Below are 25428 nucleotides of genomic sequence, written 5' to 3' on the forward strand. Positions count from 1 at the left end.
AGAGAAAGACTTCTCAAGAGCGGGGAATAGAAAGATTTCTTATCTATAATAATTCACACACGATCTGAGGGTATTTCTCTTTTTCTCTCTTGTTCTAATTCTGTAGTTCTAAATCTTTAGTTCCAATTCTTTGGTTCCAATTCTCCTTAGTTATAATTCTCAAACTACTCTCACGATACTTCTTACGTTTCTTATACGTCTTCATCTCTCACACTTTTCTCTCTGCTCATTCTGCTACATCTTTCACTCAGCACATACACACTTGTACACATACACTTTTCACAGTGGCTCTTCACACAGCTCTACACAGGCCCCTTTCCACGCCAAACTCAGGACAATTATATGCTACATTTTCAGGGTCTGACCCATTCTCATAACACATGATAAATTCACAGTTTCTCTCAGGCTAGGAAGGTCATGTTGACTGGCCAGTGAGTAATGCTTGGCCATGCACACAGCTCTTTCCCAGACAGACAGAAAGTGACATTCAGGACTTAACAATAACAGTTATTTGGCTGAACCCTACAACACAAACTGAGGCTGGGATTATGTGCAAAAAGTCAATTACTGCAGAGGGTTGTGTCTACCAAAGTTGCTTCAAGTCTGACCTTGATTCAGCAAAAAACACTGGGAATTTGTCTTTGTGTATTTTCTGCAGGGGCAGCCCATCTATTTTGAATTTGTTCTTAAGGTCTTAGTTAAATGTGAAAAAGGCTGTTCTTTGAAACTTTCCTATGTCTGTTATGAAAAATATTCTAGTATTATTAGAATTATAAGCATAAGCAGAAATCATCTTCCTGACCATCCATAGTTATATGTGCCCAAAAGATGTAAAACACACTACCAATGGGCTGTGGAAGGAACCCTACAGATGTTCTTCTTAGGGAGGAGGTATTGTGGTGGCACATGAGAAAGTTACAGACAGAAAACAACCCGTTTCCATAGCCAATGACCCCTCTGACTTTGCCTAGTGGGGCTTCCCAATAGAGTTATTCATCTGGTAGGTCAACCTGTTGAATACTAGTTGTCACCCGCTGTATATTCCCACGGTCCTCGGCATGTGTACACGCAAGCACACCCACGTTTGTGTGTGGAGGGCAGAGGTTGACTTCAGGTGTCCGTTTTGATTGCTCTGCACCTTAATTCCTTCGTTAGGTTCTCCACTGAACCTGGAGCTCAGAGATTCAGATAGGTTGGCTGGTGAATGAGCTCTAGGGATGCACCTAGAGCTGTCTCTCCAGTGCTGGGGTTAGATGTATACCACATCTAGCTTTTTCTCAGGTGGTAGGATCAATTCAGTTCTTCATCTGCTGTCATACACGTTACTGGCTTGCCTTGAAATCATGGACTTGTGCCTGCTTCTGCCTCCTCTGTGCTGGGATTAAAGGCATGTACCACCATGTCCTGCTGAGGCAGTCTGAGGTTGTTCTTTATATACTATGTTCATGATATCCTTGCATCACCTATATTACTAATTTATTGTTCTTCTTTGATTCACCCTTTCCCTCATCATCTGGTTAGTGGACATAGTATTTTTTGAGATGCTATGAACTGAAACCAGGGAACTGTACATGCTAAGAGAGTACTCTTTTTTTTTCTTTTGGTTTTTTCGAGACAGGGTTTCTCTGTGTAGCTTTGCGCCTTTCCTGGAACTCACTTGGTAGCCCAGGCTGGCCTCGAACTCACAGAGATCCGCCTGGCTCTGCCTCCCAAGTGCTGGGATTAAAGGCGTGTGCCACCACCGCCCGGCACTAAGAGAGTACTCTTATAAGCTACATGCTGAGTCCCTCACACATGAACCCTTAGAACTATCTGTGCATATCTCACGGGAGATCACAGAGATCTACCAGTAGCGACCTATACTTGGCACACTGTGATAAACACCAGTTCATACAAGCAGAAGCAACTAGCAGAATAGAGAGACTCTGTGTTATCTACACATGTATTCAATATGAACAACTAAAGAAAAATCTGGCCACACTAACATACTGAGTATTCTGCCAGGCAAAATGGTAGGTACAAAATAACAACTCAAAAAGTTCCTCTGCTTTCTATCACCTCCATAATGGTCTCAAGTCTCAGCCACTTCTCCCCACTGCAGATACATTTAGGCCAACAACACAAAGTCTGAGAAAAAAAGATGGCAACACACTGCAAAATGAAAACTTTCAATGTTTTATTTTTGACTGCAGCTGTTTACAGAAATATAATTGCGAGTATACAAATGTTCCAATAGAAGCAAAATATCTTTTTAATATTTAACAAGTTATCACAGATAGCTAAAAACATAGATGCAAATGAAAATTCCCCTAGAGAACAAACTGAGAATATCTGGTGTCAGTGCTCTGAAATTCCAACTATGAAGCCATATACACAAATGTCACTCTTACATCATTGCAGGACAATGCAAGAAGGCAGTCAGTGGTTGATCAGTGTGCTCAAGCAGATAAAATTAAATAAAAACTCAAAATGGCAGAATGGCAGCTAAATCACTTGAGAACAGGTTAATGAAATAGTCCAAGTTACTCATTAAAACACAAAGTAAAAGAAAAGCGTGAAACTCAGTCAAGTTGCCAGGAAAGCGGCAATCCCTTGGAGCTTATCCTTGGAAGAAACAAGGTGAGCAGTCATCAGATAGAAGGAGTTAGTTCAATTGCGCTGCAGAAGGTCTCTACGGAGTGAAATTGTGATCACTTCAGTGCAGGACAGTTCTTTTTTCTTTTCTTTCTCTGTCTCTGTCTCTCTCTGTACTGGGGATTGCACCCACCTTGGGTTCTAACTACCTAGCTCTAACTCCAGCCAGGACAGGTTTTATTGGTCACAGAAGTTTGATTCTAACCCCACTCTCCTCCATCTGGGATTATGTGTGAGTATAAGCTGTCCTGAGGTCAGCCCTACAAACCATACATTACTCCTGGGGTGGGTTCTATGTTGGGGGAGGACCGACATGAAAGAGCAAGTAGGGGTGACAGCTGAATGCAGGATTTTTAAAGGAGGGATTACAAACTGGGGCTTGAATAAACTGTGGAGAATGCTCTGGGTCCAGCCACAGATGCTGTAATCCAGCAGGGGTGGGGTAGGGGTACTAGAGAGGGTGTCTCTAGAACATTCCAACAGTTTGCCTACTTACTTTCCAGCACCAGTTTGTAGAGTAAGCCACTTAGCACTGCTAGTGTGGGACAGAGAGCAGTGATTCTCAGAAAGCAAGTATTCATTTAGTTTTATTCTGAAAAGTGAATCTTTCATGAGTTAACTCATCAGTGATTTGTAAACAGTGGAAGGAAGATTAATGATGGAAGTGCTGAATTATAAAGGAAAATATGAGTAAATCTGCTTATTTGTTAGGATGCACACAACTGAAGAGGGAAAAATAGCCAAGTTATAAAATGCACTGTCTTATGTTATTAAGTACTTCACCTGAAGCATGAGTTCCAAAGAGAACCATCACTCTACTGCAGCATTCAAATGCCAAGTAAGCTACTTGAAAAGAATCCTTATCAACTAAGAGAAGAAATCAACTAAGAGGTGTTATGTTGGCCTAGCCAGCCATCTGATTTACTATCTCAGATACAAGAAAAATGATATGGAATGGTAATTCTGTTCTGAGAGCTGGTCCAGCCAGAGCAAAACCGTGGTCTGCTGGTAAAGTTAAGAGGAAATGAAGAGAAAGCTTGTATTACACTGCCCACAATGTACCCATATTATGCATAAACAGGAAACTGTAGCACCCATCAATTATTTTAGCTAAGTAAATGTCACACCAATTAAAGAAATACCGAACATTGCACCTATATATTGAAATCAGTCAGTTAATGTAAACTTTTTAGTCAGTGGTAGGAAAATGCCAAACTAAGTTAAATTAATTATTAGCAACTACACTGTATAGATACATAAGACATATGCATTTCTTAGGCAGTACTGAGAATAAATTACCATTGTTGATAAATGATCACAGATTACTAGGTAAGGCTGAATATACATAAAGAAGGAATCTCTAAGAGTGGGGAAGGAAAGTCTCTCACTTTCACTATGCTCTGAAACTCAGGTGCATCGGACTCACCTTGGGTTGGGTCAGACAGACTGCTGGGCCCAACTTCAGATCTAATTCAGCAAGGCTGGGCTATTGCCCAAGAATGCACACCTCTAACTAGTTTCCTGCTCATACTGATGCTAGCTGCTGGGGTGGAGGACCATACTGGTTTACATAAACCACACAGATAGAAACTAAACATTATAGCGTTCTTCTATAAGGACATAAAACACACAAGAAGGGGATGGTTCTAAGTAGCTCTCCAATACACTCATCAGCCAGTCAATCACTTTACCATTCTAAAACAATCTGCTACAGTGTAGTCATTTCCTTACACTAAGTTTCCAAGTCTTAAAAGTCCTTTAGAAAATAGCAACTTCACACTTATTCCGAGTTACTTTAAAAAGCAGTCATCAAACACACCAAGCCAGCTATCCAAAATAAAAATGGATGCGCTACTCTGAATTTGGGATGATTAAAGTGCACAATAGGGTATTAAGAATATTGCATAAAAGTTTGCCATCTTCCGTCCAACGGTCACAAAAATACTTCCACGGGGAACATAGCTCCACCCCAGTGTTTAAGTTACCACTGTCCTTAGTTTGTGGCTGATGGCCCTTTCTTCAGGTACCACCATTTGGTACGGAGCTAGAACAGCAACAAAATGGGCAAAACCAGGACACTCAATCCAACTGCATCTAACACTAAAGAAATTACCTTAGCTCTCCCAGGACTCAAATGACTTCTTCCTAATTTTTTTCTGATACTAAGCTTTCCAAGGCCAATTAACTAAAGTTCTGATAGAAAAGAAATATAATAAACTACTTTGTCATGTTTAATTAAAAAAAAAAAAGAATCAACATTATCCCCAGGACTTACAAAACCTATGTTTTAATGACTGCTTTTCACCCAGCTAATTAGGGCCAGAGAAGATGCTATGAGTAGTGTCTTCACAACATTTAACAAACACTTGTGTGCATGGAATTTCGCACACAGCCAAATTTTCATTACTGTTCTAGGAAGACCCAGCTCTAATTTGTTGGGATGAGAAAATTAAGAGTTGATTCATGTAAGCCTCAACAGCATACACTTACTCTCCAAGCAATTTTGCCAAAGAACTTTCTCTGTTATTTTCAAGTCAAAGGAACTGACAAAGTTTTCTTCTATTGTGACCAAGAAATGGAGAAAAGAATGGCCAAATGAAAAAGTCTAGGTTGGGACCTGTTAAGACCAGTTGTTCATATATTTCTGGCAACAGTGGAAGGCGGAATTATAAGAAGGGTACACTGGCATGGTAAAAAGGCACTTTTCCATACACATGTAATCTCTATATAAAATACTAATGTAAAAAGTTGCCTGAAAGAACAAGAGCAGTAAAAACAGAATTTTATTAACATACAAGGCTTAGCATGGCATGAAAACAGAGCTCAAAAGTAATTAGGGCACCAGGACAATTTACTAATGATACTGTAGTGAGTCAATTTCCTGCATCATGAATGCCACCTCCACAGTTTAGACAGGGAAAGCTCTCAGTGTGTGTGATGGACCAGTGCTCATTCTCTTGCTAGTGTGTATACCCAGGTTCTTTTTCTCTCCCTTTTGGTGGTGCTGGGGATCAAATTCAGGGCCTTGCACATGAGATGTAAACTCTGTACCCCTGAACCACACCCCAAGACCTGAGTTATTTCTCTAATACATATGCTGAATTAATTTTTCTTTTTCATTGAGTCCCTCCACATAACCAAAAGCACGCATCTATAAAAAGGAAATCTTGATTAGAGATAGAACCTATGCTCCAGATGCAGAATAAAGTTACAAGGTCTCCCATAACTTTTAACTAATTAAAAATCAGGAAACAGGGATACAGAAAATTTTACTAGAAAAATTCTCAGGCTAACCCCCAAGAATATGTACAACTATGCTGAGTTTAAGAATCAGTCAGTCATTTTTCACTGTGGTTCTTATTTGCTGACAGATTCCATTTTTCGCAAACAAACATTTACAATGGCTTAAAAAGGCCAAAGGGGCCCAGGTAAGGTGCTTCATCCCTCCAGGCCCAGTACTTGGGCAGCGTAGTGCAACCTCATTGAAAACAAATACTGAAAACAAATAAAAACAAACATTCAAAAATGTCAAAAGGAATTATTTTCATTCTAAATGGACATGTGCACAATTTCTTCCTTCTACTTTTTTCTGGGTAGATTAGCCAAAACTTTGGTAGGCAATAAACCTATGATAATGAGATTCTAAACTATAACTTACAATATTATATAAAGGTGGGGGGCAAGGAAGGATGGGAGAATGGGAGGGAGGGAAAGAGGCCTCTCATTAATACTGCTTTGATAATAAAGCCCTTTAAACACTTGTTCTAAGGAGACGGGGTAGACATACCAAAATTGGCTAAATAACAAATCACATGATGTTAGAATTAGAAAAGCCTATAGCAAATCTTAGAAACAAATTATCTAAGCTGGGCAGAGGTGGCACACGCCTTTAATCCCAGCACTCAGGAGGCAGAGGCAGGCGGATCTCTTGAGTTCAAGGCCAGCCTGGTCTACAGAGTGAATTCTAGGACAGCCAGGGCTACACAGAGAAACTCTGCCTCAAAACGAAACAAAATAAAACAACAAAATCAAACAAATTATCTAACTGTCTTCTCCCTGGTGTGGAATGACAATAAGGAATAACAAGCACACATACATGCATGCACGCATGCTCACCCACAGAAGAGAGAGAGAGAGAGAGAGAGAGAGAGAGAGAGAGAGAGAGAGAGAGAGAGAGAGAGAGATAAGCTCCAAGCATTTCTATGAGTTGCTGAAAGCAAGAACTGAATGTAACAAAGGAATAAAATGTAGTTCACAGTTTATTTAGGTCCTTCTGCCAGATATAAATTTAATAAATCCTGATTCCCAAGGTCTTTACTGGCTCACTGAGTCTTCCCACGGGCAGTTGTAACTGTAACAGGAACTGAGAAGCTGCATTCTTAGCACAAGTATCAACCACTGAGCTAACTCTTCAATAAGAAGACAAAGACTTCTTGTAACCAAATCATATATTCAGAACATTGTACTTAACACGGACCTTTAGGGGCAAGGAACATTTAACAATGTAAGAAAACAAATAAACTTCCATCATTATTGAACAGGAATATGGTAGCACAGCACAGCCCTTGTATAAATAACCACAGAAGTGATGAGACTAAAAATGAGGGGTTTTGCCTCCATCCACTCAAACCACTACAGTTCAGGTGATGTTCTGTTCTAAACTCAGACATTATAAAACAGAAATTGGTCCCAGTGACTTGGCATTGCCAATCAGCATTTTATAAGGATAAGCTTCTAGTACAGAACAAACAGAAGTCACCACACAAGCCAGACTTCTTGCTGCACTTCATCCATGGTGCGGTAGTAACATTCTAATTTGATCTTGGTGAGTCTCCTACATGATCTCAGAAAGTAACTCTGAAAACTCAGAAATAAATGTAGTTTTAAACGCTGACTCCTGTCTCTTCTAAGACACGCTAGTGTCTGTTGGACATCTGAAAGCTGAAGCACTGAATTGTGTGGCTGACTCTTATCGTAACCTGAACTATGCTGGGTGATTCTTCCCTGTAGGGAGTGGGGGAGAAGGGAGACATTGAGGAAAATACTTTCGGTTTAGAGAATTTATAAAGTAGTTCTGGATATTAAAAGATGGGAAAATGTTATTAAAATTACAAACATGGTATTTTTAGTGTCTTTATAAATAAAAGGCATAGGATACAGAAAGCCAATTAATAACAACAACAATAATAAAATATTAAATATATAGTGAACAAAGACAGAGTGGCTCATTCTTGTCAAACACCATTTGACACTACCTCAGTAAGATTCCTTGCTCTTTAACACCTTGCTGAGTGGAGATCCAGCAAACACAGAGTCGTTGCCTTTAGCTCACTAGTAACATCAAGGAACTGCCTGATGGAATGGCTACAGATAAACAGGCCATTTGTTTCAAAAGGTACTTAAATACTCAATAAAGACATAACAAACCCCTCACTGTTATCAGACGCCACGTTGTGGTAGAACATCAGACAAACTCACAAATTTACCACAAAAATGTGTGGCAAAAAGAATAGTTTATATATGTATATATATATATATATAAATTTCTATATTTATGCCAATGTACTCACTCAGTACAAATAGCAAAATAGTATACCATTTCCTAAATATAAAATATAGCTTTCCAAAAAAATGAAACACACATTAGATATAAACCATCCAAAACTTGAACGATTGAAAACTGTTTTCAAAATTAAATGACCAGAGTAGGTCTCTTTCTGGAAAGTTCCCTTCATATCGGCAAGAAGCCTGTACTACTGAAAACGTAATCCAATGCCTCTCAGAGAGAGAAAGGAAGGGTCAGGGCAGAGGAAGAAGAACAAAGAGAAAGCAAATGACAAGAACAATAGTCAAAGAACAAAGAAAGATCACAAAAGGGGAATCTGACCAAATGAACAAACCAACACCACAGCTCCACACAGTTCAACAATTGTGTAGGACAGGGAGAGAAAAAATGGAAAGAAAACTAAGGCTAAGGAAAAGAAACTACAAACTGGCTAATTTTTAGACACTTAAAGTAAGTAAAAGAAACAAACAGGATACCAAAACATATCAACACACAGAAGCCACACATGTTGGCCTCATGCTGCATTGACACTTTCCACATGCCAAAGATAAATGAGATATAAGCATGTGTCCAGATGTAGGTGGGAGTGAGAAGCAGGCACCACACAGGCGGCAAGAACACCCAAAACTCTACAACTAATGCTACAAATGCAAGTTCTGGAGTGTGTAATTTTGCTCTCTGTAGATGTAACATAAGTTAACTCTTCCTTTTACATCAATGATGCGACCCTGTAAAGCCTAAGGCTTGTGGGACCCATCGATTAAGTGACCACTTCGACTGTAAAGCACTGAGGTGACAAATGAATTATCGTCACTGCAGCTCAGGGAGAAATAACAGCTGGAGAAATGTTTGTTTGCCTCATTTGTAAAGTGAGATTTTATACTGTTTTTCATTAGAGGGAAAAATTTGAAGACTTCAGAACAGCACTGTTCACGGAAGAAAAAATAAGAGAGAGAGAGAGAGAGAGAGAGAGAGAGAGAGAGAGAGAGAGAGAGAGAGAGAGAGAGAGAGAGAGAGAGAGAGAGAGAGAGAATTGTTTTTTTCTCAGGAATCAATTTCCAATAATTCCTAAGAGTATTCCTGGCCCAGTGCTGCAGACTGCCAGGTCACTGGATCAATGTGGCTGCCTTCTCTAAACTACTACAGGGTCATAAAGCCAGGGGTATATTAACAGCTGTCTAAAACTGAAGAGGAAAACAATACAGATGCATATAAAGTGGGAACACTAGCCTAACGCTGAGTAAGAGGAAAACAGACTCAAATGACTCTGTCAGTTTAAACTACTGAAGGTGAATATGAGAACATAATGTCATATATTACTCCCTTCGTTTTCATAGAACAAAATATTTTTATGCAGTTATGGCTAAATCCCGTAGTAGAAATACAGAGAACTAACAACTCTCTACAAAATGACCTCAGTAACATTCCAGCTGTACCCAGTTTGAAAGCATGTCATCTGCATGTGTGTGATGAGGAGTCCTCTTATCTGCAGAGTTGTCAATACAGCTTTTTTGTAAGTTATACCTTCAGCTTATCCATGAAAACTGAAAAAAACTCCTTCACTTTGGCCAACATCCATGCTTTTTACATCAACAAAATCACAGCCTTAGTCATTACTAAACTTTACTCTGTCCTAAGCCATTACTTGACTAAAATAATGTAGGAAAGAAAATAAGAATGTAAGTAAACATGACAAATATGATTTTCTAATAGCAATAATAACTGAGAGGCCCAGCCTTGCATTTAAAAAACTAGGACAAAAGCAACAATTCTGTCAGCTGGAAAAATCAAACAGATTCTCAGTCATCACTGTTACTAGAAACAAAAAGCACATTGGTGGCGCATTACTGCAACAGGCAGCATGGGTGTGTTCTCACAGTCAGGAAATCTACCCATTTACTCCAATATAGTTTTCACAACAGTTCAATGATCTTCACAGAACCACAATTTCTCAGGACATCTTGGAATCATCATTACTTTCTTCATGGAATTTCTGGGGGGAAAAAAATCACTATTTCACTAGGGAAGAAAGGCATCTGTGAAGTGTCTGTCACCTTAAATGACCCCAAAGGACACTGTGTATACAGGGAACCTTATCTATCATCTTCAGTCTCTCTTACTCTTTTGGTGGTGCTGGGTATTGAACCTATGATCTCAAGTATGCTAGGCAAGTGCCCAACTTAGATATACCCAGCTTATTCTTATTCTATAGAATTTCCTCTGTCTTCCTCTCTTTTCTCTATTATGATCGAGTCTAGGGCCTTGTGCTAGCTGGATATTCTAAAGCAAAGAAGCTTCCAGCCAGAAGGAATGCCCAGTATTTCCTACATAACCTAAGCTATCATTCAGAGTGATTTGCTCAAAGTAATGTCCTATTTTAAAAGGGTAAACTCGGGGTTGGGGAGTTAGCTCAGTGGTAGAGCGCTTGCCTAGCAAGTGCAAGGCCCTGGGTTCGGTCCTCAGCTCCAGGAAAATAAAAAAAAGGGTAAAGTCTAAGCAGTGCTATTAACCCAAATCTGTTATGAACAAATTAATGCTTTTCACTAAGAAGCCAAAACGTAATACTTACGCATCTCATTAAAAGGAGCCAGTTAAATTGTTCCCTTGGCTTTGCAATGAAACAAGCAAATCAATCTTCTCCATGCTCTGACTGCTGTTCACAGAGGAGGCCAGTGGGGAAGTCTCTGGCATTTGCTGAGAAAGAAGTGTTGTCACAGAAGCCTGGCCCTCATTTTGTGTCTGGCCTGGCTGATTTATGGCCATCAGCTGATCTGGCAAGGTACCTGGTCCAGAGGTTAAAAGCTGACTGCAATCTGTAGAGACAATGAAATCAGAAACATCTGATTACATAAGATTCATGAAAAAATACCTTTTAGTTGACAGAGGAAATTCACTCCTACGCTGATCTAGTACATTACTTAAGCCTAAGAAAATGGTTTTCACAGGATGACACTGGAGTTTATCTTGAGATTCCTCTAATTTATATAAAAATACTACTTAGGCTGGGTGTGGTGGAGCACACCTTTAATCTCAGCATTGAGGAAGCAGAGCAGATAAACTTTTAGGTTCAAGGCCATCCTGGCCTACACAGCGAGTTCCAGAATAACCACAGCTACATAGTAAGAACCTAATTCTAAATAAATAAAAATAATACTACTCAGGTATCATCCAACTCCCATGTAATTACTTGATATAATGTGAAAAACGGGTGTCTACCTACCTCTTTTAAAAAAATTAATTGGCTGAGATATTATCTGTCCTTATTTCATTTTCCTTTCAAATAGCTTAAAATGGCAAATGTATTTCTATACACCACTACATTTACCCCTCCTAATATCTTTGTGAGATATAAAAAATTATCGCCTTTTTTGGTTTGTTTCTGAGACAAGGTCTCATGTATCCTAGGCTGCCCTCAAACACACTATCAAGCCAGATGATTTTGAATTACTGATCTTCCTGCCTCTACCTCTGAAAGGCTAGGACTACAGGCATGTACCATCATGATTAGTCTAAAATGATCACTTTTGAAAATATGGAAATTTAGGCCCATGAAGTCCTCAGTCTTCAGTTGGTGGAATTCTACTCTGCTCTTAAAATACTGTGCTTTGTGCTTCCTTATAATAATCTGAACATCTCAACTGAGTACTGAGAAATTTGTTTCTTACTATTTTGAATGCCAAATAAGAACATTCCCGAAGTCTGTTGAGATGAGCCAGGAGAATTCTGTAGTTGGTTCATTGTGCCTCCTGTAGTGTTGTGAAATAAAGTAGCCTGTGACTGGGGTGAAGAAGTGGCTCCTTGGATTCCAGGTATGTTGTTCTGAGGAGAATAAAGAGGAGACTGTTGCATGTCCTGTTGGTTTATACTGGTCTGCAGTGCCGACATGGATGCCGGAGAGAGGAAGAGTGTTACTTGCTGCTCTTGAGAACTAGGTGACCCTTGTACCAACTGGATCTGAGGAGAACTATGAAACAAGGAGGTCTGTGGTGACTCAGACTGCGTAGGACCTGGGTTCTGAAGTGAAGAAACCGTAGGCTGATTCTGAAATTGCATGGGCTGTTGCTCTTGGTTCATTGGGGCCATATTACTTTGCTGGTGAAAAATTGACTGGTTCTGCTGCTCCTGACTAGCCATTGGGTTTTGGTTTGGGCTAAATATCATGTTTGGTGGTGGCTGCTTCTGAGATGCCAGTGGAGCCATGGCATTCTGATTACTGAATAAAATGCTCTGCTGTTGCTGTTGTTGTTGTTGTTGCTGCTGCTGCTGCTGCTGCTGTTGCTGCTGCTCCTGAGATGGAGAGTTACTCTGCATGCCAACGATTGATCGCTGTGTTTGGAACATTGCTCCTTGTTGGCTTTGAGGCATTGGATTAGACGGAAGGGAGCCCAGGGCCACCTGAGGCTGAAATAAACCTTGCTGAGTGGATTGTGCCTGTTCCTGGGAAAGAATAGGGGTTGAGATGTGTGAGATTGGAGGCTGCTGTTGAAAAGCAGCTTGCTGCTCAGTGTTTGATGTTGACTGAAGTGGAGAAATTGAGTTCTGTGCTGCAAAAAATGAAATCTGTTCTTCTTGGGCTACTGTATTAGTTTGTAGATTATTCATAGAACTTTGGGAAAGAAATATGTTGGGTGATTGCTGGTCTTGTGGAACTGAAGAGCCTTGTAATACAGTCATGGTATTCTGTGAGTGAAACATTGAAGGCTGCAATTGTTCAGAGGATGCTGTGGAAGTCTGACTGTGGACAATAGGATTTGGACTGTGAAAAATTGAACCTTGAGTTTCCTGGGAAAGGTTCTGAGCATCAGCAATAGGATTTTGAGGATGAAAGAGTTGAGCCTGTGAATGAGAAGACTGCTGCAAAAAGTTTCCAGACTGAAGTGATATCATCTCGTTCCCTTGCTGGAACAAGCTATTCCCTTGTTGCTGGGTACCACTATTCTGAACACTCATTATATTTTTTGTAGATGAAAAGAGGTTTACTTGAGGTTGGCTGTCTCCACTGTGCTGCATTTGAACCATGGTCTGAAAGACACTGTTCTGAATTTGTTTTGCCTGTGCTCCAGTTTCTTCTCCATCTCCCGAACTTGGCGCCTGAAACATAGTGGAGCCAGGGGTTGTAACCTGTGGCGTGGTGGTTGTGGAAGTTTCATTTCCAGAAACTGCAGGGGAAGAAGAGAACAACTCACACTGCATTTGCATGTCCTCGTTGGTAGGCAGTGCACTCATCATGTGAGAAGGCTGCTGGTAAACTGGAGACTGCTGAAGGCTTCCATTTGCTGAAGCAGCTGAAGGAAATAGTTCGGCAGCTGCTTGGCAAATGCTCTGCTGCATCTCCATCACCATTGCAGCCGATGACTCCATCACTTGCTGTTGCTGCTGCTGCTGCTGCTGCTGTTGCTGATTAGATAGTGTGTTTTCAGTCGGTTGATGGACACTGTCAGCCCTCCCAGGTAGTAAGTTATCTGGTCTGGTGTGAACTACAGGCTCTGTTGAGGAAAACATTCCGGGGCTTACACTACTTTGAATTTGACTGACTTGGAAAATGTCTGCATTAAGCTGTTCTTGAACATTCTCATTACCATCTGGAGCAGAAAACAGAACAGAAGATAACTGCTGTTGTGCCTCTAAAACCTGCTGGACCAAGTCAACACTTCCACTGCTGCCACCAGCAGTGCCCCCTGTAAAACTTCCTGCTTGCAGATGCTGAATGGTACTCTGGAGCTGGCTCACACTATTTGGCGGTGGAAAAATATTTGATGAGATCTGCTGCTGTAACGTCTGTGCTTGTTCTTGCAGCGGGGACTGCTGCTGCTGCGGCGATGCCTCAGTCAACTGTGACAAATTAACCACTGTGCCATCTGACTGTAATGGATCTCTGGACTGAGCTTCTCTTGTCTGAAACTGTGTAGCCTGCTGCAGTAGTGCATCGTTGCTGGGCAGCTGACTAGAAGCAGAAACTGCTGGAAAAGTCCCAGGCTGTGAGATATCCTGTGTTTGGATAGTTGTCAGGGTCTCTGGGTTGTATGCCTTGGGCTGAAGCTGCTGCTGATTTTCATTTTCAGAAGGTAAGTGGGAAGATGATGGTGACGAAAAAGACGCGTTTCCTGCTATGTTAGGAATAGTTTCTAAAGCTTGCTGAGTCGAACCAACTGTCTTTGTAGTCTAAAAAAGAAAAAGTCACAAACAATATGTACATATAAACATTAAGTAATCACAGTTATTACTTCAAAAATTATTTCTACGAATGCACACAGAATAAATTTTCTACTCTACACTATCAACTAGAAGTTGGTGTTAAGACTGATTTTCCGTGAGATAATTAATGTCTGACATTCAGTATCATAATCAGTTTTTGGTATGTTTAACAAAATTAAGAATAATAAGAGGACATTGATCCTATTAATCCTATGGTTTGTGTGTAATCAAGTTTAAAACACTTCCACATTGTGGATCATCAGTAACATTGCAATGGGGAAAAACGAGTGAAAGGGGGAATTAAAAAGATAGTAGAGAAGAAACCAAAATCAAAATGTTTCTACCTCTGAAAATGCTAAAATCAATCAATTTTTGGGGCAGGGTCTTTCTATGTAGCCAGGTTGGCCTTGAACTTACAGCCTTGGTTCCTTAGCCCCAAGACCAACTTACAATACCTTTATAAAAGTCCCTCATCTCACAGGTATTAATTCCTCCTCTTGTCAAAACGTGTATTGGAAATTACCTTGCAAACAATTTTACTGACATATAAAGCATTTGCTCTGAAGAGCAGAATTTATTAAGTATATCCAATGGGAAACAAATGTCAACGAAATAAGAAAGGTGTATATAGCAGTTTTCATATGTGAGATAAAGATATGGAGCACTGGGCTGGAGAGATGGCTCAGAGGTTAAGAGCACTGACTGCTCTTCCAGAGGTCCTAAGTTCAATTCCCAGCAACCACATGGTGGCTCACAACCATCTGTAATGGGATCTGGTGCCCTCTTCTGGCCTGTAGTCATACATGCTGTATACATAATAAATAAATAAATAAATCTTTAAAAAAAAAAAGGAGCACTAGTTAATCTAACTCACCTGAAAAATAGGGGAAGATCTTTTCTCTGCTGTTACTTCCATTGGAGTAACATCTTCAGTCTTAATCATACTGCTTGACATGAGTGGAGTGATCAGGGCATTAGGAAGAATGTTTACTTTATCTAGGTTACATCCAGACGTTTTCATTGCTACACACATAAAAAAAAATTGTAAATCATCAAAATAACCATAAAAACAATCTGTTTACTATAAGCTATTGTTTATATCTATTTTTTTCGTTTGAAGTAATCTCTATACAGTCTAGATTGGCCTCAAATTTGTCATCTTCCTGCTTCAGCCCCCAAGAGCTCAAAGTATGGGTGTGCTGTATCACCATACCTGGCTTAAATGCCTATTATATTTACTTATTTACTTAAATGTCTATTTTTTGATGCTATAATGTATGATACATTTATCCCATTTTTGAGAGACTCTTGTGTAGTCCAGGCTGGCCTCAAACTAGATATGGAGTCTAGGATGACCTCAAACTTCTGATCCTCCTGCCTTTACTTGGCACTGCATGTGTAGGTCACTATGTCTAATAAATGCAAAGCCAATTATTGAGCCCAGGGTTAATGCATCATACGTAGGCACTCTTGCCTCCTCTGCTACATCCCCACCCCTACCTGGCTTGAAGATCCTTGGTATGGGCTGAGAAGGCATCCCAGGTAATCAACCCTAGGGACACCTGTTAGCTAGAGAGCGCCACCACTAAAGAAATGCCCCTGATTGTAGGATAAATAATAAACTGAAATGGTTCAACTATTAAGCTGCATCCCACAAGCCACATCTAAGTGTCCTGAGTTATACACAATGCAACAAGGATCACGTTTAGCTTATTTTAGCATACAGACTGGTAATCTCCAAGCGTTCCAACCTTTTAAAGGCTAAGACTATTGAAGTATCTCTCAAAAAATGTAAGAAAATATCAAGTAATTTATAAATTTTTATTCACTGAACCAATGCTTTAGGAACTTGAACAATTCAAGGTGGTACATTACTAAATGCATTTCTCAACTACTTTTTACCTCTATCACCCTCCACTTCCAACAGCTATCGATTTACAGCTAGGAGAGGCAATTACTACCTTCCCACTCTGTTTTTACCACCACCCCCTCCCACCCCAACCCACCCCCATCTTTGATTCTTTTCTTTTTACTTTTACTTGAGTTTGACATTAGTACTTTATGGAGGCTACTGTTATTGCTAATGGCAGTCTCTGAATTGATCATGCAGCTAAAGCCCAATCAACAAGTTTGAGACTCTGGAAAAGAAATACAGTTTTTTTTGTTGTTGTTGTTTTTTTCAAGACAGGGTTTCTCTGTGTAGCCCTGGCTGGCCTTGAACTCACAGAGATCTGACTGCTTCTGCCTCCAAGGGTGCTGGTACTAAAGCGTGCGCCACCACTAGCCCAGCAGAAATACTGATTATTAAGATGGGTTTTACTAATATGCAGCTCATGCTGATCTCAAACATTTCATCTTCCCTTCTCAGCCTCAGGGTGCTAGCATTACAGGTCACATGCCACTATGCCTAGCAGCTCACAAACTTCCAAATGTCATTGTTTATATTTTTATTCAGTTTATTTTTCAATTTCCTTTTGATATGCCTGCTCTTAAAAAATATTTATTTTTACATAAGTGTATGAGTGTTCTGCCTGTTTACGAGTATGTGTACCATGTATTCCTGAAGGTCAGAGGAGGGCACTGGATCCTTGGGACTAGAGTTGTCATCTCTCTGGTCCCCTGCACTTTTTTTTTTTTTTTTGGAGACAGTCTCATGTTTCCCAGGGTGGCTTAAACTCAAAGCCAAAGATCTGAACTTCTTTTTTTGTTTTGTTTTTTTTTTTTGTTTATTCGAGACAGGGTTTCTCTGTGTAGCTTTATGCCTTTCCTGGAACTCACGGTATAGCCCAGGCTGGGCTCAAACTCACAAAGATCCGCCTGCCTCTGCCTCCCAAGTGCTGGGATTAAAGGCGCCACCACCGCCTGGCTTGTTTTTGTTTTTGAGACAGGGTTTCCCTGTGTAGCCCTGGCTGTACTGGAATTCACTTTCTTTACTAAAATTTTCTATTTTTACTCAAAATTACTTGTTGTATTAATTTAATGGTCTAACTTTTTGTTAGAGAGTTCCAATACTTATCTTAATATTCACATCACTTATCTTTTCTAATTTAAGTTGTGAGTTTTCTTGGTTCATAATATGACAAATGACTTAAAAAATTATTTCAAGGCCACTTTGGATTTTGTTAGGAGACCTGACTCCCTTAAATTGACTTGAGCAGATTTAACTTGCTCAGTCAGGTTCTGGTTTACCTAAGTAACAGTGACAACTTAGTTCTATTTTGGGTTATCTGGTCTGGCCATTCCTAACTCTACCCAGATCTTCGTGTGATGCTGTCTACCTAGTGGAAGGTGCTTCCCTGGGCTATTGGTGTCTTTGGAGAAGTAAGGAAAGCATTTCTCCTGCATGTTTTCTTTCTTTTTTCTTTTCTTTTCTTTCCTTTTAAAGCATAATTATGAGTTCTAGGTCAAAAACAGTATAACCTAAGTTTTCCCTGCTTCTCTCCTAAATACTACTAAATAGCTTATAAATAAGTTACCTATCATAAAAGTATTTGAAAAAGAAAGAAGTCATTGGAGTGACCAGGGACTTTGAAATGACTTATCTGCTCAACAAGCACACTAGGAAAGTTCAGGAGCCAAATACCTCCACCACACATGCTGCAGCAACAGCAGAACCTGAAGGGGCCAGTAACCTAGTACCTCCACCTGTCAGCAGCACTGAGCCCACAGTTGACCTCAGGAGAGCTAGTGTACACCAAGCTATGCATATGAAGCAGCAAGTCAGTCTGCCTTCCAGAAATGACAACAATGGATCCCAGTGCGTCCCTTGTGCCATGCCACACAAGAGCAAGTCAGTCTTCTCCATACTGATGATACATGCAAGCTCAGTATTTCCTTACCCTTAGGAAGCCCCAATGGCCGCTAGCACTCCACCCAAGTAGAACATCTAAGCTAGGAATCTTCTAACCCTCTACCTAGTGACAAAAGTCAGTGTCAGCTGACTAGAGCTGGGTGTGGCCCATGCTATTAATCCCAGCACTTGGGAGGCAGAGGCAGGTGGATCTTTGTTGAGTTCTAAGCTGGCCTGGTCTACATAGTAAGTTTTAGGACAGCCAGGGCTATGTAGAGAGACCCTGTCTCAAAAAAACAAAAATGTCAGCTTGCTATCAGAAAGCCAACCAGACATGGGGTTCCATCCCAGTTTGTCACATGTACCCAGATGGAGCAGAGGCAACCCACATAGATGATTCTTACCCTAGCAACACCAGCAGTGATAGATTAGAAAGCCTTCTGTAACTGTGATACCAATCTCTCTCTCTCTCTCTCTCTCTCTCTCTCTCTCTCTCTCTCTCTCTCTCTCTCTCACACACACACACACACAATTTTTTTCAATTAAAAGGCTTGAATTATTACTAGTATTTTTCCTTTCCCCATTTCCAATGTGCGTGTACTGAGTTCTTAATATTCTAGGCACTATTCTATGTTCTGAGGGTCCAGTGATGATAAAAAATGTCTCCATTTCCTGAAAATTTTATTTCAGTGAGGAATAAAAAACTCAAAACATAAAGTCTGTGTGTTACCTAATGCTAATGGCTAGTAAGGTATCTTTTAAAACAACTCAGAAGAGCTAGACGGTAGATAATAAAGACATATTTCATTATTCCCATGAGGTAAACTTGTGAAGAACATTGCTATTGTCATTTATATGAAATAACTTTAGAAAATCAAGAAAAATAATTTTTCTAAAAGTATGTTGTCAGCAAGTAGAATTCACATCAAATATAAATTTTATCTGAAGTATGAGTTAACCAATTCCAGAAGTCTGATGCCTCCATGGGCACCAGGCATGCAAGTGGTGTACATACTCATACATATAAATCTAAAAAAATATAAATAAGTATATATTTAAATAATAAATAAGTATGAGTGGAGATTTAAAAGAAAACTGAATGTGGTGGCATATGCTTGCAATCTAAGCTACTGGGAGATTGGAGCAGAAAGATCACAAGTTTGAGGTTAGTTTGGGCTACAGAGCAAGACTCAAAATTATGAGGTGGTTGAATAGAGGCGCAGGCCTGTAATTACATTTAAGAGGCTGAGGCAAGGGGTCTGTCATCAATTTCGGCCAGCATGAGCTATAATGTGAGACTCTGTCTCAAAATTCAAATCAAACCAGCCACACAGTGGTGGCATATGCCTTTAATCCCAGCACTTGGGAGGCAGAGGCAAGGGGGAATCTCTGTGAGTTCGAGGCTACCCTAGTCTACAAATCAAGTTCCAGGACAGCCAGGACTGTTATACAGAAAAACCCTGTCTCAAAAAAAAAAAAATTTTTTTTTTTCAAATTAAATCAAAACATCTTGCTTAAATTTCAACTGCTGTCATTTACTAATTTTCACTTAATCTTTCTTAGCCTTGGTTTATTTGCTTATATAAATGATATTGCTTTTTTGAGACAGGCTCTCTCTACAGATCTCTGGCTGTCTGAGAACTCGCTATGTAGACTAGACTGGCCTCCAACTCAGAGACCTGCCTGCCTCTGCCTCCTAAGTGCTGGGATTAAAAGAAAAAAAAAAGGTGTGTGCCAGCATACCTGTAGAAGTTTTTTGTTTTGTTTTGTTTAAAGGGATCAAAGCTAGGCCCGCATGTACATGAAAGGCCAGCACTCTACCACTGAGGCTAGAACTCCAGCCTTTCACCTACAAAATGGGGTTGTACTAGATTATTTTCACAGTTCTTTCAAGCCTTAATCTTGCTACACAATTACAACCAGTTAAAGAAAATTATATGCTCTCAATTCTTGTTTAAACTCATCACATTAACCACACACTACAAGCAGGGTGATACAAAGATGACAGAAAGATATAAGGCAGAGATGGAAAATTTATTACATTAGTACTTTATCCCTAGGTCCTAAACATGACCCATTGAGCAGTCTGTTTATACTCAAATCTACCTGCACCAATGAAAGTACTGAAAAACATCTAGAAATATTCTCAGGAAGAGCTAGTGAGAGGCTTGGTAGATAAATGCACTGATGGCTCTTTCAGAGGATGTGGATTTGATACTTAGCATCCACACTGCTGACAACAAACAACAAGCTGCAGCTCCAGTCCTAGAAGACAGACACCTTCTGGCCTCCAAGGGCACCCCCTACACACATGGGGATTGGGGAAGAAGCCTACTTTAGAGAGAGCTTTCAATATGTAGCCACAGTATTATTTTTGAGGCTCAAGATCTAAACATAAGTCATGGCTATTTTTAAGAATGATCCTTAAAGGATTATTGCTGCAACAGGAATTTGTATCATTCAAGTATTGCTGATTAAATTTCCACTTAGCGGGCTGGAGAGATGGCTCAGAGGTTAAGAGCACTGCTTGTTCTTTCAAAGGTCCTGAGTTCAATTCCCAGCAACCACATGGTGGCTCACAACTATCTGTAATGAGATCTGGTGCCCTCTTCTGGCCTGCAGGGATATGTGCGGGCAGAATACTGTATACATATAAATAAATCTTTAAACATAAATAAATAAATAAATAAATATATTTCCACTTAGCATTCTGGCACAGTACTAAAGCTTTGATTTCAAAGAATCGTTAAATATAAGCTATTTGTTATGGAAAAGTCCTAGTTCTGAAGCTATTATTTTCTTTTAATATAGAACAAGAATTGCTACTTATTTTATGGTAACAAATTTATAGTTTAAATCTATAAGACAGTTTAGAAGTCAGTTTAGTTTACATCTTCACAAAATTATTTTACCCTACTTTTTTTTAAGCTTATTTATTTTTATTTTTTGTGTATTGGTGTTTTGCCATGAGTGTCTGGTTCTCTGGAACTGGAATTATAGATAGTTGTGAGCTGCCATGTTGGTGCTGGGAATTGAACCAGGTCCTCTGAAAAGCAGTCAGCGCTCTTAACCACTGAGCCATCTCTCCAGCTCCTCTACTTTACTCTACTTTTAATTGATAAGGTATTTATCAAAAATAAGGTCTGAATTGTCCTTTTCATATTCAGCTATTTATTTATTTATTTATTTTTGGCTAGTAAGATTTTATTTAAAGGACTAAATTTTTTACCACTAAAGACAAAACCAAACCATGGCTTTTAAAACATTCAATGCATGTCCTTTTATATGATATTCTATATAGGATGGGGTTGTGATCTACTGGACCTGACTCTCTATGAACTCTCTATGAAAGTTAAGCACCATGGCTCACACCTGTAATCCCAACATGCTGGCGGCTGAGACAAGAGACTGCCAGGAGTTCCAGGCCAGCCTGGTTAACAGAGTGAGATTCTGCCTCAAAACAAACAGGACAGATTACAAACATACCTGATGTTCTGTAGTAATTAGAGTATTCATCTAACAAACATGAATGAATTAATTTCTTTTTCCCTTTGGTTCTTTTTGAGACAGAGTTTCTCTGTGTAGCCCTGGCTATCCTCAGACTCAGAGACTCACCTGCCTCTGGGTGCTGGGTTGGGATTAAGGTATATGCCACCACCGCCTGACTGAATTTATTTTAATGGCTGACACAGATCCTACAAGTAAATGCTCAATAGCAGTAGTTAAATGGCCAGGCCTATGGATCTCTTTAGTTGAGTCTGACAAGCTTCCCAGTCTATTTGCAAATGCATAGTTTTTTACTAATCTACTCTGGAAAATGTTCGTGGTCACAATTACAACAGCAAGCTGTAAGGAACTGTTCTACATGTAAACACTCAGTTTTACTACAGAAAAGTTTCATTGTAACTGGTAAGATTTATCGAGCTCCTTATGTCCCTATATATAACTTAATCCACATGAATTAAAAGGTAGAAAATTGAAAAAAAAAAAAGAATTACAGAACTGTGCCATAATGCAATCTGTACCTTCATAGGTAAAGGCATAAAAGCATCATCACAACATACTATAAATTGTGGAGCAGTAATCTGCCCTACCACTTTGTAACAGACTTGACTTAAATCACTTTATATTCATGGTTTCCTTTGTCCTTGGGTTTTTTGAGACAGTTTTATTATGTAGGCTAGAAAGGCCTTGAGATCATGAAATTCCTGTCTCAGATACCCCAGCACTGGCACTGTGGGCATGTGCCATCGTACTTGTTTCTGTTGTTCTTTGTTTTACATTGGGAGGGCAATCCAAGCACTGAGGAGGCAGAGGCAGGCGGATCTCTGAGTTGGAGTTTGAGTTCCAGGACAGCCAGGGCTGTTACAATCTCAAAAAACAAACAAACAAACAAACAAACCTCTTAAATTGGTAGGTCAGTAAATAAACATGTCAGGAGGAAAGAATGGTTAGAGCCAAGGCAACTTTTCATATACCTACAGTTCATATTTCAGTATCAGTAACAAATATAATCCCTTTAAGAAGAAAGATTCAAAATTGCTGCTTTACATTTTTTTTTTTTTTTGGAGCAGGGGGGTGGGGCTGGGGTTTGAGACAAGGTATCTCTGTGTAACAGCTCTGGCTGTCCTGGAACTTGCTCTGCAGACCAGGCAGAGATCAGAGATCAGCCTGCCTCTACCCCTTGAATACTGGGATCAAAGGTGTACACCACTGCCAGCAGGCTTCTGTTTTACTTTTTTGTGTGATTTATACACATTACTTTTAAGGGGCTTGGGGTTTGGACTTTTTTTTTTTTTCCTATTTAAGTATTTATCTGTGTGTATGTATGGGTACCCAAGTGCCATAGTACGTGTGCAGGTCAGAGGACAACATTTAAGAGTTGGTTCTCTTCTTTCACCATGTGTGCTTGGGGGATTTAACCCAAGTCATTGGCCCACTGGCAAATGCCTTTATCCACTGAGGCATCCTGAAGGCCCTTAAGGGTTTTTCTTTCTTTTTATGTACATTGGTGTTTTGCCTACATGTATGTCTGTGTGAGGGAGTCTGATCCCTGGGAACAGGGATTAGACAGTTATGAGCTGCCATGTGGGAGCTGGGAACGGAATCAGGTCCTCTGGAAATAGAGTCAGTGCTCTAAAGGGCTGGACCATTTCTCCAGTCCCCCTTGAAGGTTTTGTTTTTTGTTTTTTTCTAAACTGAAGAATTTAAAAACAAACTCCTCTACTCTAACATATTTGTTGTCATTTGATATAAGGTCTTTCTACATAGCCTATGGTGGTCTTGAACTTATGATTCCTTTGCCTCCCAAATGTTAGGATTACAAACACGCACCATCATGTTTGGTCTATTATGTTTTTGTTTTGTTTTTAAAGTATATCAATATGCTAAATGAAGGAAAACATCAAGTTGAAAAATAAGTCTCTGCATCCGTGAAGTTAAACATATTTATTTTATAATTTGGAAAACACCTGGCTAAGTACCGCAATACATCAGAGAAAACAAAGCACTAACTAAGGTTTACTAGTGAACACATAGGATGGCCAAATTAGTATCTGAGAAATATCAACTTGGTACCTTTCATGGCTTCTTCAAAGGAGCAAGGTCTTGCTGGACTAGATATCTCCTTTTTCACATTTACATTCAAAGCACCAGCTGCTGCTATTGAAAATAAAAGTCATACATTTATTTCAATTTATTGATCCTGGTAAAATACATATTCTAATACTCTTTAACTGGAATATTTTCTCAGCACATCACTGACTTATTTACTATAAATCCAAGGTTGAGGTAATCTTTTTACTGCCAGCAGACTACCCTCTAAAATATACTCATCTCCAAGTAGATAGAACATATGATCACTTTACAAAACAGAAAAATTTAAGAATTCTGTTAACACTGCACATGTTGGTAACACGAGATGAATGGAAGACTGACACCAAATATCAGCCATTTAAAACTTAACATCTATATTAGAGCACTAGCAAGAAAAAAATTTATCATTTACCTATATGAAAAAACATTTGTCAATATTTAAAGTAAATTAAAATATGCAAGATGAACACACTACATCTCGTTACTAGCATTAACAGAGAACTCCAAGGCTACTATTAAATCTTCTGTAACAGCTTTTAATTTAATGCGCTGAAGAAAAAAGGTCATTTCTAAATAATAATGTTGAACTGCAAATGAGTAGGTTTGGCTTCAAATGGTCATTATTCTACGTTTCATGGATTCCCCTCCACCTTTTTTTGAGACAAGGGTTCCTTTCCTAGTGGTGTGTTCTCTCTTCCTCACCCCTGTCTCTTTTAGTTTTCCCAAACAGGATTTCTCTCTCTGTAGCTTTGGAGTCTAGCCTGGAACTTATTCTGTAGACCAGGCTGGCCTTGAACTCACAGAGATCCACCTGCCTCAGCCTCCTGAGTGCTGGGATTAAAGGGTGTGCCACCTCTGCCTGGCCTTCCCAGTGGTTCTCAACTTGTGGGTCATGACCTCACGGAGGTCACTTATCAGATATCCTGCATTCCAGATATTTATGATCCATAACAGTGGCAAAATTACAGTTATTAAGTATCAAAGAAGTAATTTTATGGGGGGGGTCACCACCACCTGAGGAACTGTATTAAAGGACCAAAGCATTAGGAAGTTTGAGAACTACTGTCCTAGTTAAACCAGGAGGTCATGGATTTAGCTAGACTGGCTGGCTATCACCCCACAGATCGTCCTGCCTCCACCTCCCCAGTGCATATGGGTGCTGGGAACTGAACCTGGGATCTCCGCAAGAGCAACAAATGCTCATATCCACTGTGCTGCCTAATCTGATGTCAACTTGACACACAACCTAGAGTTATCTGAAAGAAGGGAACCTCAATTGAGAAGAGGCCTCCATAACATCCAGTTATAAGGCATGTTATTAATTAGTGGCTGATGGGAGAGGGCCCAGCCCATTGTGAGTAGTTCCATCCCTGGGCTGGTAGTCCAAGGGAAACAAGCCAGTAAGAAGCACCCCTCCATGGCCTCTGCATCAGGTCCTGCCTCCAGGTTTCTGCCCTGTTTGAGTTCCTGTCCTGACTTCCTTCAGTGATGAATAGTGATACTGAAGTGTAAGCCAAATAAAACCCTTTCCTCCCCAACTTCTGTTTTGGTCATGGTGTTTTATTGCAGCAATAGAAACCCTAACTAAAGAACTACTGACCCCTCTCTCCAGCATGCACCGCTGTAGTCAGATTTTTGTTGTGTGGGC

General features: G+C 39.9%; 1 protein-coding gene across 9 annotated transcripts in view; it reads right to left on the reverse strand.

Annotated features, from left to right (window-relative positions):
- Positions 1–2159: 2159 nt before the first annotated feature.
- Positions 2160–25428, reverse strand: part of Nfat5 (nuclear factor of activated T cells 5) — a 92363-nt gene continuing 69094 nt past the window's right edge. For 6 of the 9 annotated variants that reach the window (XM_052729695.1, XM_052729697.1, XM_052729701.1 and 3 more), the window contains 5 exons: positions 23763–23846; positions 15270–15418; positions 11866–14362; positions 10770–11013; positions 2160–10193 (listed from right to left, as the gene is read on the reverse strand). In XM_052729695.1, the coding sequence (XP_052585655.1) occupies positions 10778–11013; positions 11866–14362; positions 15270–15418; positions 23763–23846 (2966 nt within the window). In that variant the 3' untranslated portion in view covers positions 2160–10193; positions 10770–10777. The remainder of the gene's footprint in view (positions 10194–10769; positions 11014–11865; positions 14363–15269; positions 15419–23762; positions 23847–25428) is intronic. The other 3 variants (XM_052729696.1, XM_052729698.1, XM_052729703.1) reach the window with 1 other exon arrangement.

This window comes from Peromyscus californicus, unplaced genomic scaffold (genome assembly GCF_007827085.1).
Source record: "Peromyscus californicus insignis strain IS unplaced genomic scaffold, ASM782708v3 Scaffold_8__1_contigs__length_139910024, whole genome shotgun sequence".
Classification (NCBI taxonomy): Eukaryota; Metazoa; Chordata; class Mammalia; order Rodentia; family Cricetidae; genus Peromyscus; species Peromyscus californicus.